We start from the raw sequence: 15342 nt of genomic DNA, 5'->3' as shown, positions 1-15342 counted from the left end.
TGCTAGCTGGCTGGGGGCTGACTGTGGATGTGTCCCCCGGCCAGGGCTGTAATGATAGTGGATGGTTGCTAGCTGGCTCAGGCTGTGGGTATGTTCATACAGTAATTACATGGGATGCATCTTAGGTCAGATCTGGTTAACAAAGCAAGTCATTGCCTGTCCATTGTGTGTTGGCAACTGAAATATGACAACAACACTTAAGAAGAAATTTTACTGGGGCCATTTCAAATTTATTATCCAGGAATTCACATTATAGACTCTACCGTTGACTGCAAGAATGTGGCCAACATTTAGCCCACTGACCAAACAGGGTCCAGCCATATACAGGTTCCCACCTGGTCTTGTAAAACAAAATCTGGAAATCTCTGGAGTGGAAAATACACCTGGTCATAACCACTTCAGTGTCACCAAAATATGTCACCAAAATCACTTGATTCTCTTGATACCCACTTCTAATCAGCATAGTCTTAGGTTACATTGTTTACATTAACGTAAATGCGTATAGAAGTAAATGAACTAAATGAATTATTAATTAATTAAGAAAATACAGAGAATTTCTTCATCGTGCCACGTTTAGCTGAAAGCTGATTTACATTTAAATACTTAGTGTATCTTTCCTCAAAAGTGAAACACACACACACACATACAGCAACCACATCTGCATTCCTTTAATGCAGGGGTTCCCAAACTTTTTCACCTCGAGACCCAAAAGAGAAATTTGGTGTCTCCCCGGGACCCAAATTTACAAAAATACACCATGAATCATTGTAACATCTACATTTTTAAACTGTGGACAAAAGACGGAACAAACCATGAATTTAAATGTGTATGAAGTATATTTATTCCATTATTAAAGTAAACAAAAACAGAAAAGGTCTCTATTCTCCTTCCTGGCTCTCTGTCCCCTCCCATCATCCTCAGTACCGACACCAACATTGTTTCAAATAATGCTGACTTGAATTTAATGAGATGTGTGTGTCTGGTTGAAGATATCAACCAGCTGATCTAGTCTACGTTCGGTTTTTGAAAGTGCCATTCTGAGGTCATGCTGAGCATTTAGTCTGTTCTCTGCCAATTGGCGACCCAATAAAACGGGTCTGCGACCCAATTTGGGTCCCGACCCTAAGTTTGGGAAACATTGCTTTAATGTTACATGCTGTATGGTCCTCTGGGACCCCATGGTGACAGAAAGAGACATTTCATGTGTTATAACACAAACATACCCTCAGATATGTCTGCATGTTGTATATATGCAACACACACACACTATCTCTCACTCTCTCACACACACACACACACACACCCACACAGTCTGGGGTTCTTTGGTGCCAGGGTTCATACAACATCATAGGGGGCAGACACATACACATGCACACACAAACACTGGTAAGTGAATTTTGGTTTTATCTTACACTCAACCAATGGGATGAGGGTGCAGTGGGGTAAAAGCGATACTGTTTTAAAACATAGTTATTAGTTCATTTGTGCAGTGAAAATATCAACACAGTGTTATAAGTGGGTCAAGTAAAACTTTTAGAATGTAGCCATTACACTGAACTCCCGGTAGAAATGGCTCGATGATGTTTCAAGCCTCCAATGTTTCAGGCAGTGCTTTGATCATGACTTCAATGCACCCAACCCTAACCTTAACCCTAACGATGCAACCTATTCTAGTGCCTTCTAGGCAGCGCTGCATGGGAGGTGACGTTGGGGGCTAAAACACCAAACACCCTAGAAATAAAAGTGGATATTGACACACATCTACCATCCTCATTACAGCACCCTCACTTTCAAATGTGCAATAATGTCCGTGCAACAAGTGAAGACTATATCCTGTCTGTGCCATATATCAGTGCATTTTGGAATGACAGATGTGTTGATAAAAAAGAGTAGAATTACTCTGCATTTTCTCATCTTTATGTTTTCTCTCCACCAGGTATACTGTACAAGGGCAATGGTGAGAACATTTTCATTTCCCAGCAGCCCCCTGTCATCAGCAGCATCATGGGTAAATACAGACTCCGATATTATTGAGTTGATTGAGCCTGCATGTGTGTGAAGGGTGTTGCTGGTGTTATTACATAATGATCAGTGAATTTGCTTGACTTGCTCCGATGGTTCAAATGTGAGAGCCACAAGAATCTCATGTGATAATAAGAACAAACGTATCTACCAAGTATGCATCTCACTTTGTATACCAATGCCCTACATTCATTTCCTGTAGAAGACAGTTAGTATTATAAAGTATTGTTTTAGCATCGGTATCACACATTAAACCAAACCATACCCAACCCTAGGCGTCGTGCCTTTGGAAGTTCTCACTATCTTCTCACAAAAACCTTGTGTCTTTGAGATGATGGACAGATGGACAGATGTCAAACATTTTTAAGTCTTTCTTTGACTAGACATTGTTAAATAAGTGCTTGACCCCCAACAGTTAAACAGCCTGTCTAGATAAAATGAATTTGAAATAAGCGCCCAACTGCTGAGTCTGTAAAGTAGACATTAAATGTTCAGTTGTTAAAAATTGATTCAACGTCCAATGCCAGGAAACGGACGTCGCCGCAGCATCTCCTGTCCCAGCTGTAATGGGCAGGCGGAGGGCAACAAACTGCTGGCGCCCCTGGCTCTGGCCTGCGGAGCAGATGGCAGCATCTTTGTTGGAGACTTCAACTACATCAGGAGGATCTTCCCCTCTGGGAATGTGACCAGTGTCATGGAGCTGAGGTAAGAGGGGAGAGGAGGTTGGCTGCTTTTGCCACATCAAGGATCTGAACCTAATCCAGAGAATACATCCCTTAGTGTCACAGACATACCATAAAGGTCTCACTCAGCGAACTCTTGATCCGTTTAACGGCAAAGCTTTTGCCAAAACTATTTCATCCAGGTTTTAAAAAAGCAAAATATGACATAAAACATTTGTAAAAATGAACTGAATGACTTAAGAGTCCTTGAATTGTAATTAAAACCTAGCATCTGAATAAATCTGCATCAACCGTTTTGGTCCTTTTTGCCCTCAACTGTTCAACTCCACATCATTGGTCTTGGATACATTTGAACAGAACTTGTAAACAGAAAAGAAGAGAGGATAGATGAATAGCCAGACTGGAGACTTTGCCACTACAGTCATTTACATTAAAGTACTTACTCTTTAGCCCAAGTGCTAACAGATAAAAGATAACTGGTTTAGTGCTCTTAATTTAGAAACAAGCTTCTGGCACACTCTTGAGTGTTCATTTCTTCAATGTCCTTGTCTAACAACTGAACTCTTCTTCCTGTTGGCTTCTGTTATGCTAACTCAAATTCTAAAATTGACTGCCACTTCTAACTTTTTTTCAGTAGCTTTCTGGTGATTTTCAACCGGACTAACTCTCCTTTCTCCTGTTTTCTTTCCTTTGCTTGCATTGTATTAAAGAAACAAAGATTTCAGACATAGGTAAGAGTGACTAATCCTTTTCAACCTTTAACCTTCATTTCATCCCACTGTCCATTCATGCTGCTTATGCACCAGACTGTAGTCTAATCATTTCTTTTGACTTTTTCTCGTCCTTTTCAATTAAAACAATCACTGTTGCCCATACCTGCCAGCTTTCACACCTTACTATATGCTGTCTCTAGCCCAAGGTCTCAGTGCATCAAGGAGACACTGAGCTGGATCAAGCTGTTACCAAGCTAACGTTGCATATATTATATCTTCCTAAAGTCTGGTAATGCTTTAAAGTTGCAGAGTGTATAATGTAGGACAGAGGAAACTGTAACATAGGTCAGACAAACACATGATGTGCAACCAAACAGATCATATTCACACCATTTTGTAAATGTCCATTAGGACAGACTTCATTTAAGAATGAAATAAGTTTAATTAACATGTTGCATAATAGGTTGAATTGTAAGAGTCTTTGGCGATTAAACAGAATGTTACAATTATATGGGATTTAGAGGCGATGGATATTCACAGGGAACGATTTGGGAAACCAGCAGATAATGCACAGAAAAACAAAACATTCACTTATTAAATCCCCCTCTCCAAAACAATGCACATGGTAACACTTAAATATGCAATGTATTTCCCAAATATTTAATGGAAAATACAACGCTTTCAAACCGGAGAGCCGAGTTCACTTTGCGGCAAAAACTAAATACTTTCACCCAGGAAATGCTCATTCATTCCTCGGGAATGTCTTAATCCAAACCACAATCTTTTTCCTGAATTTAACGAGTCGTTTTTGGCAACTGACCGGAAGAACTGTCATCGCCGCATAAGGCTCACTTTTTCTGGTTAAACTCCACTACCACGGCACCTGAAAGGACCGATATCTGGTGGTGCCTGTACCCGGCTCACAGTCAGCTATCGGCGGCTAAACAACTGCAGCTGGTAGCCGGCGTCCCGGAGCTCTGTAGCGGCTATGCAACCAGCAGCAGCGGCTCAGATTTATCCTTTTATCGCACTATTCACATTAAAGAGCTTAATTTAGTTAAAAATACTATTAGTGAAGTAGCATTGATCACTATGAATTTTTTTTATCCCACCGGGTATAAAAATAATTCAGCAGAGGCCAGGATATGTAAAACAGAAAGGGGGAAATTCCAAGCATCCACCCGGCAAATGGCTTCCTGGATATCCAGGAATATCCCCCTGCTGGTGGTGATGAAGGAACAAAGGAAGAGCCTGAAGGTCTGGATAGATGTTCATGGGGCTTCTGATGATGGAGCGCTGGGAATGATGAGAACTGGAGGTGAATGGGGTGGATGAGGGTCGCATCGATTTTGCCTGAAATAAAAACTGACTGCAGCAGAGAGGAGAACAGATTTAAAATATACCCGGCAATTTGCGGGTTCAAGCCTTTTTTCTCAGCGACTTAAAAGTAATTTCACACATGTGGTCCAGCATTGTTAAAAAAAACATCCTGCTAGCTTTGTAACGATTGGACAAACATTGCACTTTATTTAAAATGCCTACAACTGATTTGTCTAAAATGTTTATTTTCAATTCAGTGCGACATGTAGCTCAGTTAAGCTAATAATTGCTAGTAAAGCCGCAAGCTGTGATTCCAAGCTCAATCCTTGATTTGCGTCAGTCCGCGTCCAGTTATTGTGCATTTAACGCGCCCCCTACCGGTAAATTTGAATGAGACATGCAGTGTATGTGTGAGGTCATTATGTAGACATTTCATGGAAGATTTGTGTTATTGGACAAACTTGTAGTCATTCATAGCCTGATTTGTGCTATATATCGTGCTTTTTATTTGCATTTATAGCGCCTCCTGTACTTGGTTCAGGACATATTCTGAGAGATTTGTGATGATTGGACTATGATTATGTGATTTATAGTAAAATGTGTGTAATGCCACTCACCTATGTTGTGTTTGTAGCGCACCTTAGTGGCCTATGTATATAAAACTATCTGGGTACAGTATATCTGGGGCACCTATCTGAACATACCCTGTGAGTTTTGTGATGATTGGCCTTACGGTTGCTGATTTGTGCTCATTTACGTCCACAGCCACGCCCCTTTTGAAGTTCACTGGTCAATAACTTGAAAATAATATAATATTATAATAATAATAATGACTAAAACAGACAAACATAGAACGGTTCTACCACTTCGTGGTTTAAACCCTAATAACAACAACCCAACAGCTCATGAAGATTTTGGCAACATCTGGTTGGTTTAATTCAAAGAGTTTTACTGAAAGAGTTGAACCAACCAGTGTCAGCTGATCAGATTGAGACAGAGAGACAGGGAGACAGGGAGACAGGGAGACAGGGAGAGAGAATGCGAAGCAAAGAAGTCTTCCTGAAAGAATTTACGCTAAGCTTCATTAGCTCCAGGGATGCTTTGTACATGGTTGATTTCAACTTGGGTCATATTTCAGTTGTTTTGCCTTTAATTTATATTTGTCAGGCTCACATTGTACTCACCAAAGTTACTTATGAAATATATTCATACTGTATGTAATTATCCATTTTAGTTACTATTCAGTAATGTTGCAGTATGACAGCAGAGCAAAATGAGGCACCGAGTAGCAGAGAATTAGAGAAGAAGTAGCCTTGATGTTTGCTCCCATCAAATCAGACCCCCTCATCTCGTTTTCTACTTGTTTCTTTTGCGTGTCCCTCGGCCTCATCCTCTTTCCCTCTCTAATCTTGACATGTGCTGTCAGCTTAGATGAAGTCATGGCTTTTCCTGCAGCCCCTAGCATGTAGAGATATGGGGGGGTTTAAGATGTTGGCCCTTGTTACGGACATTCCTAATTTTTTGTTCTGTTTAATATCTCACTCCCGTTATCTCTCTCTCAACCCAGCCCCATCTCCTCTGTCCTTGTCAAGCCCCTGCAAGATGATACATAGCCGTGAAAGATTTCATACAGACAAAGCAAAGACAAGGTTTACGAAATAGTTTTAGATTTCACAAATTCATGTAGAATAGAACCACTAAACCAACACCCGTTTGTTTCCAGTCAGAGGAGTAGAGAGGAAACAACTCTGTGCTGTGTTTTCAAGGTGTAGTGCAGGGAGATATGATCTGCTGTGAGCACGCTCTATTTTATATTGAAAATTGACGCAGCTGTTCCACAACCGGGGGAAATTAGGAGTTACATATGGTAACTTAGCCTACTTTGGATGTATTGTGAGCCACACCGGCTAACGTTTTCACAGTCACCGTGTCACGAGCCAAAGCATTAAGAGTTTGTTGTAGCAAAATAAAAATGATAACTTAGATAATATAGCGCATTTCATGAAACCAACGGACACTTCGCACAATTAACGTTACACGGGGACAATGGAGAAAAGAAATAGCAGGCCAACACAAACACAGAGTAAACCGCTAACTGGACGGGGGGCCATAATTTAATGTTGGCTACTCATGTACAAACACATCGGACAATCTAAAGTTATTTTGTTAATTTGATTGAAATATTACGTATTACAAGACCCATTTGGGGTGGGTTTGGAATCGTTTACAATCAAAACAAATGGAAGTAACAAATGGAAGTAACAAATTCCCATACAGTAGACTTTCTCTTTTAGCTTGTAGCTGTTCTTTGTTTAATTTCCTTCTTTTCTGTGATGGCCCCGCCCCAGTATCACCCATAACTACAGCAGATAACTTCTAAAATAAAATAAAAATACAATTAGAGCTATATAAAGAAGTATGCTGTCATTGTATGAAAATTGGGCTTTAGAAACGTTTTTTTTTTTGGGGGGGCTGCTTTAAATATAACATGTTAGCAAAGTTTAGCATTTTTACACATCCAGCAGACACAGAGCAACATCATGGTGTTAAATGTGAGTCTAATATTTACCTCCTTCTCCTCGGTTTAGGTCTCCACCAACTGAAAAATATTTGGCTACTAAATGCTACACCTTCGTTACCTGCTCAGTAGTTTGGTGCTGAGCAGGTAGTGAACAGCTAATTTATGACAATACTTATTTCAGAGCAAGGGTGGGCAACCTTCTGTCATCTCGTAACTGCGTGTAATTTATTGTGACTGATATTTGTGTGTTATCATATGACTGATGATTCTATTAGATAATAATAATAGTGTTGTAGGCCTGTTATTGGATCAGCATCACCTCTTTCAGTTACTCACGCACACATAGAAAACCAAACTATCCTTTTGCAGTGTATCGTCATATAGACCAGTTATATCTGGACTACATGATGATACATCCAGCTGCTCATATGCAGCTGACTGGGTGGTTGACATCCAGTGGTGAGATGGATCCAGCACAGTCAGAGGGCTTTTCACACCTTTAGTTTGTTTGCTTCGGTTCCGAATCAGTTGATGAGTTTGTAAACTTGGAGCAGTTTCCTCTTGGTTCGGTTCCGTTTCGCTCCTGGAAAAATCAAAGCGTACCAAAATGTGTCATTACCAATCACGGACATACACTCAGCGTTTTGGTTGGTTGTGTCTGGGGGCGGGAGCTAAAAAGTAAAAAGCGGAAGAAGATCCTGTGTTCTGGACTGTGAATATGTCTTGCATCTTTGGTCAAACCAGCTCATATCATTTAAACAATCAGACATTTCCGCCGGGACTTCACTCTGGCAGCTGGTTTGACCACAGAAATGTGATGAAGAGCTTGACCACAGTCTATTTCTGTAAGAGAAACACTGCAGCTGTTTGCTGCTTTGCGGCATTGCAGACTGCAAAGCACACCTGACTACAGGAGACATTAGCTCAGACTGGCAGAGGATACATACAGTAGTTGGTGCGGTTTGAGGTCGGATCACCTTCTCACCACAAACGGACTGCTCCAGAGTTGGATTGAAAGCGCACCAAGACCACCTTATCATGCCGGTCCCGGTGCACCAAGGGGGCAAACTTCACACAAGTGCAATTCAACAAAACTAAATAAGGCATGTGTGAAAAGGTCTGTTCACACATGTAGGCAGAACTGAATGTGGGGATCAACGCACACTTTTGTAAACATGCAAACTTGTCTGTTGACTATCCCATATTGAAACAATCTATGCTGCCTGGTCCCTGGCATGTGTTTTAAGTGATTGGAAGAATTCTGAAAATTTAGAGGTCCACAATCAGAATCCCTTAAAAAGCTGTATTTCATACTTACCTCAATCCCAATCTGCTCCAAGCCAGAAAGAAAACGAGGCCCATACTGCTGAATATCTTTGAATCTGGTGGAGAATTCTGTCTCAGGTTCTTGAATGAACCCTCTGATGTCCTCAGAGTTGACAGGCTCGGATGATGACATCTCCCTGTGGTGTCTGAAGAAGTGAAGAGCTTCAGTTTGATTGTCACAGGATAAGGCCGTCACTCTCAATAGACATGCGTTCAATGCATCAGAAAGAGCTGGCATGGTTTGGCATGCGCCTTGCAGCTGCAGGTTCAGTGTGTTGAGACTTCCTGTGATGTCAGTGAGGAACGCAAGTTTCACATGCCATTTCTCATCCTCCAGCTCAGGCTAGTCCAGCTCCTTCTCCATTACAGAGGCTTTGATCACGTCAATGCACTCCACAAATCACTCCCAAACCACTGAGCCACCTACAAGGCAGTGGGGAGGCAAATCTTTGTAAGCCACATGATCTCCTCCAGGAGAGAATTAAACCGGCGGTGATTGAGTGAGTGAGGAGCGAGCAATGAGAAGATTAACAATTTTAGCTACTGTGTCCATTACAGAGGATACTAAAAAAGTACCTGTTAGCTAGTACCAGGTCTTTTTTCATGATGGAAAACAAAACGTGCTTGTTATACCTATCTACCCCATCTGTGTGATTGATGCTGATACATTAAGATTTGCTGCTCTGTGTTATCCGGTCTTTTTCTCTTTCCTCCCTTTTAAAAATTATAAAAAATAAAGCTCAACCCAGTTCATTTTCTTCTATATCTCTTCAGACACATACAAAGCAACAGCCTACCTGGGGCTTCTTCGCCACTGACAAGACACAATGATTGGATTTCATCCAAATGTAGTCTCAACTAAATTTCCCTTTTTAATTAAAACCAATATCCTCTCGGGAGGACCAGTCATGTCACTGCGCATTTTTTTAAACTCCTGCCCTTCCTTCATGTTTACTTATTAACACCATGATGACTGTTCTGTTTCATTTGTTTTAATTTCATTATCCTCTTATGCTTAAGTTCTTCCCTCTTGTCTCACCTTTTCTCATTGACTAAATTGATCATTTTTCTGACCTTTCACATCCATACTATCCTTTTCCTTTTTGTCTCTTTTTTTCTTATTCTTGATTCATTTCCTTCACATTTTTCTTTTCTGCCTTAGTCAGTCATGTATTCCCTCCCTCGGTTTTCCTCTTTTTCTGGGATCTGTGTCCTTTCCTCATTCAATCATTTCCTCATCCATCACTCCTCACTACTTTTCTCGTTTCTGTTTGTGTAGGCTGATGAATTCCATGGTTTTTTCTGTGGTGCTAACTATCCTGAATCTTGGAAATGTTTCAATCTTAACTGTAATTTTCTGCTTCACAGAAGGTTAAATGAAAACAAAAGGGCATGCTTATCAGCATGTCTGGTCCTTTGAGTACAGACTGTCTCACACTGCCTGTCTATTTTTAGCTGTCTTAATTAACAGCCTGTGATCATCTGCTGATTATCACCAACCAGTACTTATGGCTAGAGGCCAGTGCACATGTACATATACTTGCTGTGTGTGTTTGCGTGTGTTTGTATGTGTGTGTGTGTGTGTGTGTGTGTGTGTGTGTGTGTGTGTGTGTGTGTGTGTGTGTGTGTGTGTGTGTGTGTGTGTGTGTGTGCGTGTGTGTGCATGTGTGTGTGTGCGTGTGTGTCTGTGTGTGTCTGTGTGTGTGTGATGGATATCACATGACAGTCTGGCAGGCATCATTAAGAGTGTGTCACAAACTTTGAAGCAAGTGAAGGCCCATCACAACCACCTACTGTACAAACACACACACACGCACACACTAACCACCTGGTACTCCCCTGGAAGTAAATTAACACCAGTTTATTTTCTTTCAGTTCATCTACTCTACTTTTATTCATTACTATGACCAAATTTTAAATCCGCGCATTTCATTGTAAACTTTTTAACCATTGGTTAAATTAAATTGTTAAAGCCATACACTTTATCTGAAAATGGCAGCTTGTCACCTCAAAGGCCCCTTGGTTTGCACTCAGACTTTGGATCATGTAGTAAAGTGTCAGGAAGAAACATTCCACCAGTCTCTGTGTTCTAAACAGGTTGTATTTCTTTTTTAAATGTTAAGTTTTTAAACACCGAAGTGTGAGATCCTGACATTATTTAAGATACAACACGACTAAACCAATTCTTTCTGGTTTCTATCTTGTTTGTTCCCCTCCTCCCCTTTTGTCTGTCACTGCCCTCCTTAGCAACAACCCTGCTCACCGTTACTATCTAGCCACCGACCCAGTCACAGGGCAGCTGTATGTGTCGGACACTAACTCTCGACGAATCTACCGACCCAAGATGCTCATCGGTGCCCGTGACCTCATCAGTAAGCATCCACTTCATTTACCCAGTAACACACCATGTTGGTAAAGCAATACGTTTTTAACTTTTCAACCAGATTCATGGACACACACACACACATCCACTTCAATTGTCATTCTTATTATATAGCAGGACAAAGAGAGAGAGTTGTTCATATTACTGTTTTCTGTGTACTGTCAGAACATTTGGACAAATTGTATTTGGATGCTTTGGCAACATTGTTATTGAAATGTGCATGCTAATAAAGCCCCATTGAATTGAATTGAATTGAATTTAATTGAATTGAATTGAATTGAATTGAATTGAATTGAATTGAATGGGGACTTTTGCAATAAATGATGATGTGTGTTTTCAGGTAATGGAGAAGTTGTGGCCGGTACAGGGGAACAATGTCCTCCATTTGATGAAGCCCGATGTGGAGATGGAAGAAAAGCTACAGAGGCACAGCTACTGGGACCTAAAGGTACCTACATAAACACAAGAACAAAATACATATCCACATAATTACAAAATAGTAAACCAGTGCAAGACTTTGGAATTATAAGCTCGTGAATAAAACCACTTAATGTATAAACTAAGATTATGCTAAAATAAGCATTTAATAAATAATAAGGTAGGTGGTTATTATTTAACCCTGTTCATAACCATTGCTGAGGATTCTCAAGACAGTTCAGACACACAAGGGCACAAAGTGTGACCTGTACACTCTCTCCCAAATCAAATCTTAGCCTGTATGTATTATATGTTTCAATGTTGGACGTTGGTCCTAACTGATAACACACATATTTGGTCCTACATTTAGAAACGGGAGCATACTATAAGCTTTTAATCAGCCTTCTTATCCTGAGAAAGTAATCTGTCTTCCACCACAATTTTGCAGTGCTGTACTGAAATCTTAGAAGTCCAAATGATGAAGTGTGTGCCCAGTCTGGGAGGCGGTGTATACAGGATCTAGGACAGTGGTTTTCAAAGTGGGAGGTGGCCCTTCCCTGAGGGGCTCCAAACACTTTTGGAGGGAAGCTCAGAGAATTACATTAGTTATTACAATGGTTACCAAAAGAAGATCACATAGAATAGACCAAATATGTGTGATGTGGTTGAAGAGATAGTGGAGAGATACCGTCGTTGCAGTTTCTTTCCCAGACTCCGAAACTAATAAATGCCTTTGACCAGATCTTTTTATGAAGGCTTAATTGTTGAGTGTCTGTGGGATCAAATAACATACTTATGATCCTGTAGGAATAGGAAGTGAGCTAAACTAAATAAACCACTGTAAGTAGGGGTGAGGGGCATCCTTTTTCCAAGAGTCACAGACTTTGAAATCCCCTGATGATGTTTATTGCCTTCACTTCTTATGACTGGTTTTGTCTGTGGTGTAATTGCTCTATCCCCCAAACTGGACCAACACCACGCATCCATTCACATAAATGCTTCTATTTCCTGCTTATTTGGCAACAAAGGAATACCGCAACCACAGGGAGGATTTGGTTCCTTCACAACTGTGACTGTGTTTATTACACCTCAAAGCTCAACACAGTCTAATAATGTCCCTGACTATAAGTGTGGTTAAATAAATATTATTTGCAAATTGGAGGCTGCCTTGCATTTGTCAGTTTTTAATGATTGGCATAACATGAGAACATGTCCTAAGTAAATCCAAAATCCCTATATAAAAACTAAAAAAATCTAAAAAGAACCTATAGTACATGTCTTACCATTTTTTAAGAATATGTTTAGTCCCAGTCAAACAATTGACTTGATTCTTATTACTGATTATAATATTAAAGAACTGTTCATGGGCCTTTTTCACTGATAGCAGTTTGTGAATGTCCAAACAACAGGCTAGCCTTTCTGAATAGTTGTGATCATTGTATCCTTGTCTACTGACTGTCCTTGTTGATGAGAAAATTAGGTAACGCACGGCTTAGGTGTTATAATGTTATTCTGCTGAATACTCTTGTGTCATATGCTGTAATTAGTTTTGTAATTAGCAATGTGGTGCATCAATCATCTTTTGATCATATTTTACCATCACTTTACCACTTCATCATATGTAAATGCTGGTTATCATAATTTGAAAAAGAATGTGCAATAGACATCATGTTTATCTGGGCATATTACTCAAAGTAGATTGAGGAGCTGTCAGAGTATAGTGCTGTTGTATACAGTTGCTTTGGTGTATGTATCAGGTGTAAATCTCACAGTGAACAGTTTCAGCTTGCAATTGTTAAATGCCACTTTCCTTTTGTTTCCACTGCCTAGAGACAAGTGACAATTTCTTTTTACTTACCATCATACTTTAACTTTGAAGGTGATCATCTGGCCTTTATTTGTTCACATTAGTGTAATGTGTGTGAGGACATGGTCCAAATAGTAGTTTCCCATTTTTTTTACTTAGAATAAAAGTTTATTCTTAAACTTATAATGACCTAATAGTTAACAATATAAAGGGACTCAATGCACATGCATAATGGTGGGATTTGATTTATTTTTGTGGCTAGAGGTGTGTGGATTGTGATATATTATCAGTAGGTCAGTCAGTCATGAGCAATCAGATCAGCTCTTCCCTGCCCTTTAAAATCAGTGCGCTCTCTGCAACCCTCTGACAATGTCTGACTGGTGCAGCAGGCGCCAAATCCCCAACATACAGCATCTCAAATGAAATTACACGTTTGGTACCGTGTTGTCCTGTGAAGGGAACAGAAACTGACGGTGAGTCTCAGGGACACAGCGATGGGAGGTTGGCCTCCATCACTTGGTCCCTGGTGTCTGCTAAGGTTTTGTGTAGGATGCTGGGTAACACTTTATAATAATGGTACATGACTTATCATGAACTCTGGAACAATACATTCATTCATGCAGCAATTAAGGTGTTTCAATCATCACGAGTTCTGATCAACTAAACAATTCTTCTTTATACCTTCATCCTGTTTTTGGCCCTTCAAATAAAGAGGTAACCTGGTCCGTCTTTAACGTTGATAAAAAATCAAATTGTCAAGACATTTCTTTTGATCAGACACTCGGAAGTTAGTAAAAAGTAATATTTATAACTATCCTACTTGGGTGAGCATTGTTTTCAGGCATTACGGTTCAAGTGCTGTTTGTTGTTGAGAATAAAGAAACTATAAAAATGCTGCTACAGTATAATGTATTTTGTCTCAATGTTTTGATCATTTTGCCCACCCACTCCTTTGATTCTTGATACATTTAATGTTATGCCACCATCAATCATATCTTGATTATCAATGTTAAAGATGGACCAGGTCAGCTCTGTATTTTAGGCCAAAAACATGATGAAGTTATGAAGAAGTATTTTTTAGTTGACAATGACAACAACAAATAGATTTTTTTAAGAATATATGTAAACTGCTAAGATGGGTCAGCTTTTTGGAAAAATACATTGATAAATCAGTCATGATGATTGAAATACCTTATCTGCTGCATGAATTAAGGTATTGTTCCAGCATTAAGTAATGAATGAGATACTGTTAATCATTTTGCATTACTCATTTTTTTCTGATTTCTGATTTTGAAGTTTGTGAAGTACTACCTGAATGAATACATGCTTTTTCATGCATGCAGTCATGATAATTCATGCCACATTATTATAAAGTGTTACCGGATGCTGTTTTTCACACCAAAAGCCACATTATTCTGTTGGAATTATGAATTTTCCTGCTAGAGGGGGATAAAAACTGAAGTTGACCAATGTATCATTTACAGAATCTGTTCAAGGTTGGAAAAGAGAACATGTACCCTCTCAGCAGTGGTTCATGTGTTTGGCTTCAGGCATGGAACAGATGTGTATGTAAAAACATTTATAGAATTTGATGTTGATTCCTTCTGTATGTTCATATTTTGTGATTGATTTTATCATTGCACTGATGCTGTTTTGCTCATCTATATGATACTTCTGACAGTTTTAATTCATATATTAATCTTGGCAGATGTTGCTTGAAAACACCTCAGGCTCTATGTGTTCTTCATGTTTTTTCTTTACTGTGTCCTTTTATCTGCTGCAGCGTTATCCTTACTCCCACACAGGAGAATTACCTCAGCTTCAGTTTCTCCTTTGAATCCTGAAGTTGATGTATGAATAATCAACAGGACAACAATATATTAAATTATGCGTGTGTCTGGGTTCTTTGTTTCTGTTCCCTACAGGAATTGCAGTTGATAGAAATGGGTTGATCTACTTTGTGGATGGGACTATGATCAGGAAAGTGGATCGTAATGGAATCATCTCTACAGTGCTGGGCAGCAACGACCTAACCTCTGCACGGCCTTTGACCTGTGATACCAGCATGCACATAAGACAGGTACCCTTGGTTTTAAAAGTCCAATATTTAATATATATACACTGTATTAAATCCCAGAGTGACCCCAATG

The 15342-nt window shown here is 39.8% G+C and overlaps 1 protein-coding gene across 3 annotated transcripts in view; it reads left to right on the top strand.

The window, feature by feature from the left end:
* The window catches only part of LOC117952226 (teneurin-3-like), a 242888-nt gene that overhangs the window by 186381 nt on the left and 41165 nt on the right, over positions 1–15342 (top strand). For 2 of the 3 annotated variants that reach the window (XM_034884382.1, XM_034884373.1), the window contains 6 exons: positions 1937–2008; positions 2550–2727; positions 3416–3436; positions 10833–10957; positions 11309–11416; positions 15118–15272. In XM_034884382.1, coding sequence (XP_034740273.1) covers positions 1937–2008; positions 2550–2727; positions 3416–3436; positions 10833–10957; positions 11309–11416; positions 15118–15272 — 659 coding nt within the window. The remainder of the gene's footprint in view (positions 1–1936; positions 2009–2549; positions 2728–3415; positions 3437–10832; positions 10958–11308; positions 11417–15117; positions 15273–15342) is intronic. The other variant, XM_034884389.1, reaches the window with a different exon arrangement.

This window comes from Etheostoma cragini, chromosome 2 (assembly GCF_013103735.1).
Source record: "Etheostoma cragini isolate CJK2018 chromosome 2, CSU_Ecrag_1.0, whole genome shotgun sequence".
Lineage (NCBI taxonomy): Eukaryota > Metazoa > Chordata > Actinopteri > Perciformes > Percidae > Etheostoma > Etheostoma cragini.
The sequence above is the reverse complement of the archived record's forward strand: the minus strand, read 5'-3'. Positions and strand labels throughout refer to the sequence as shown.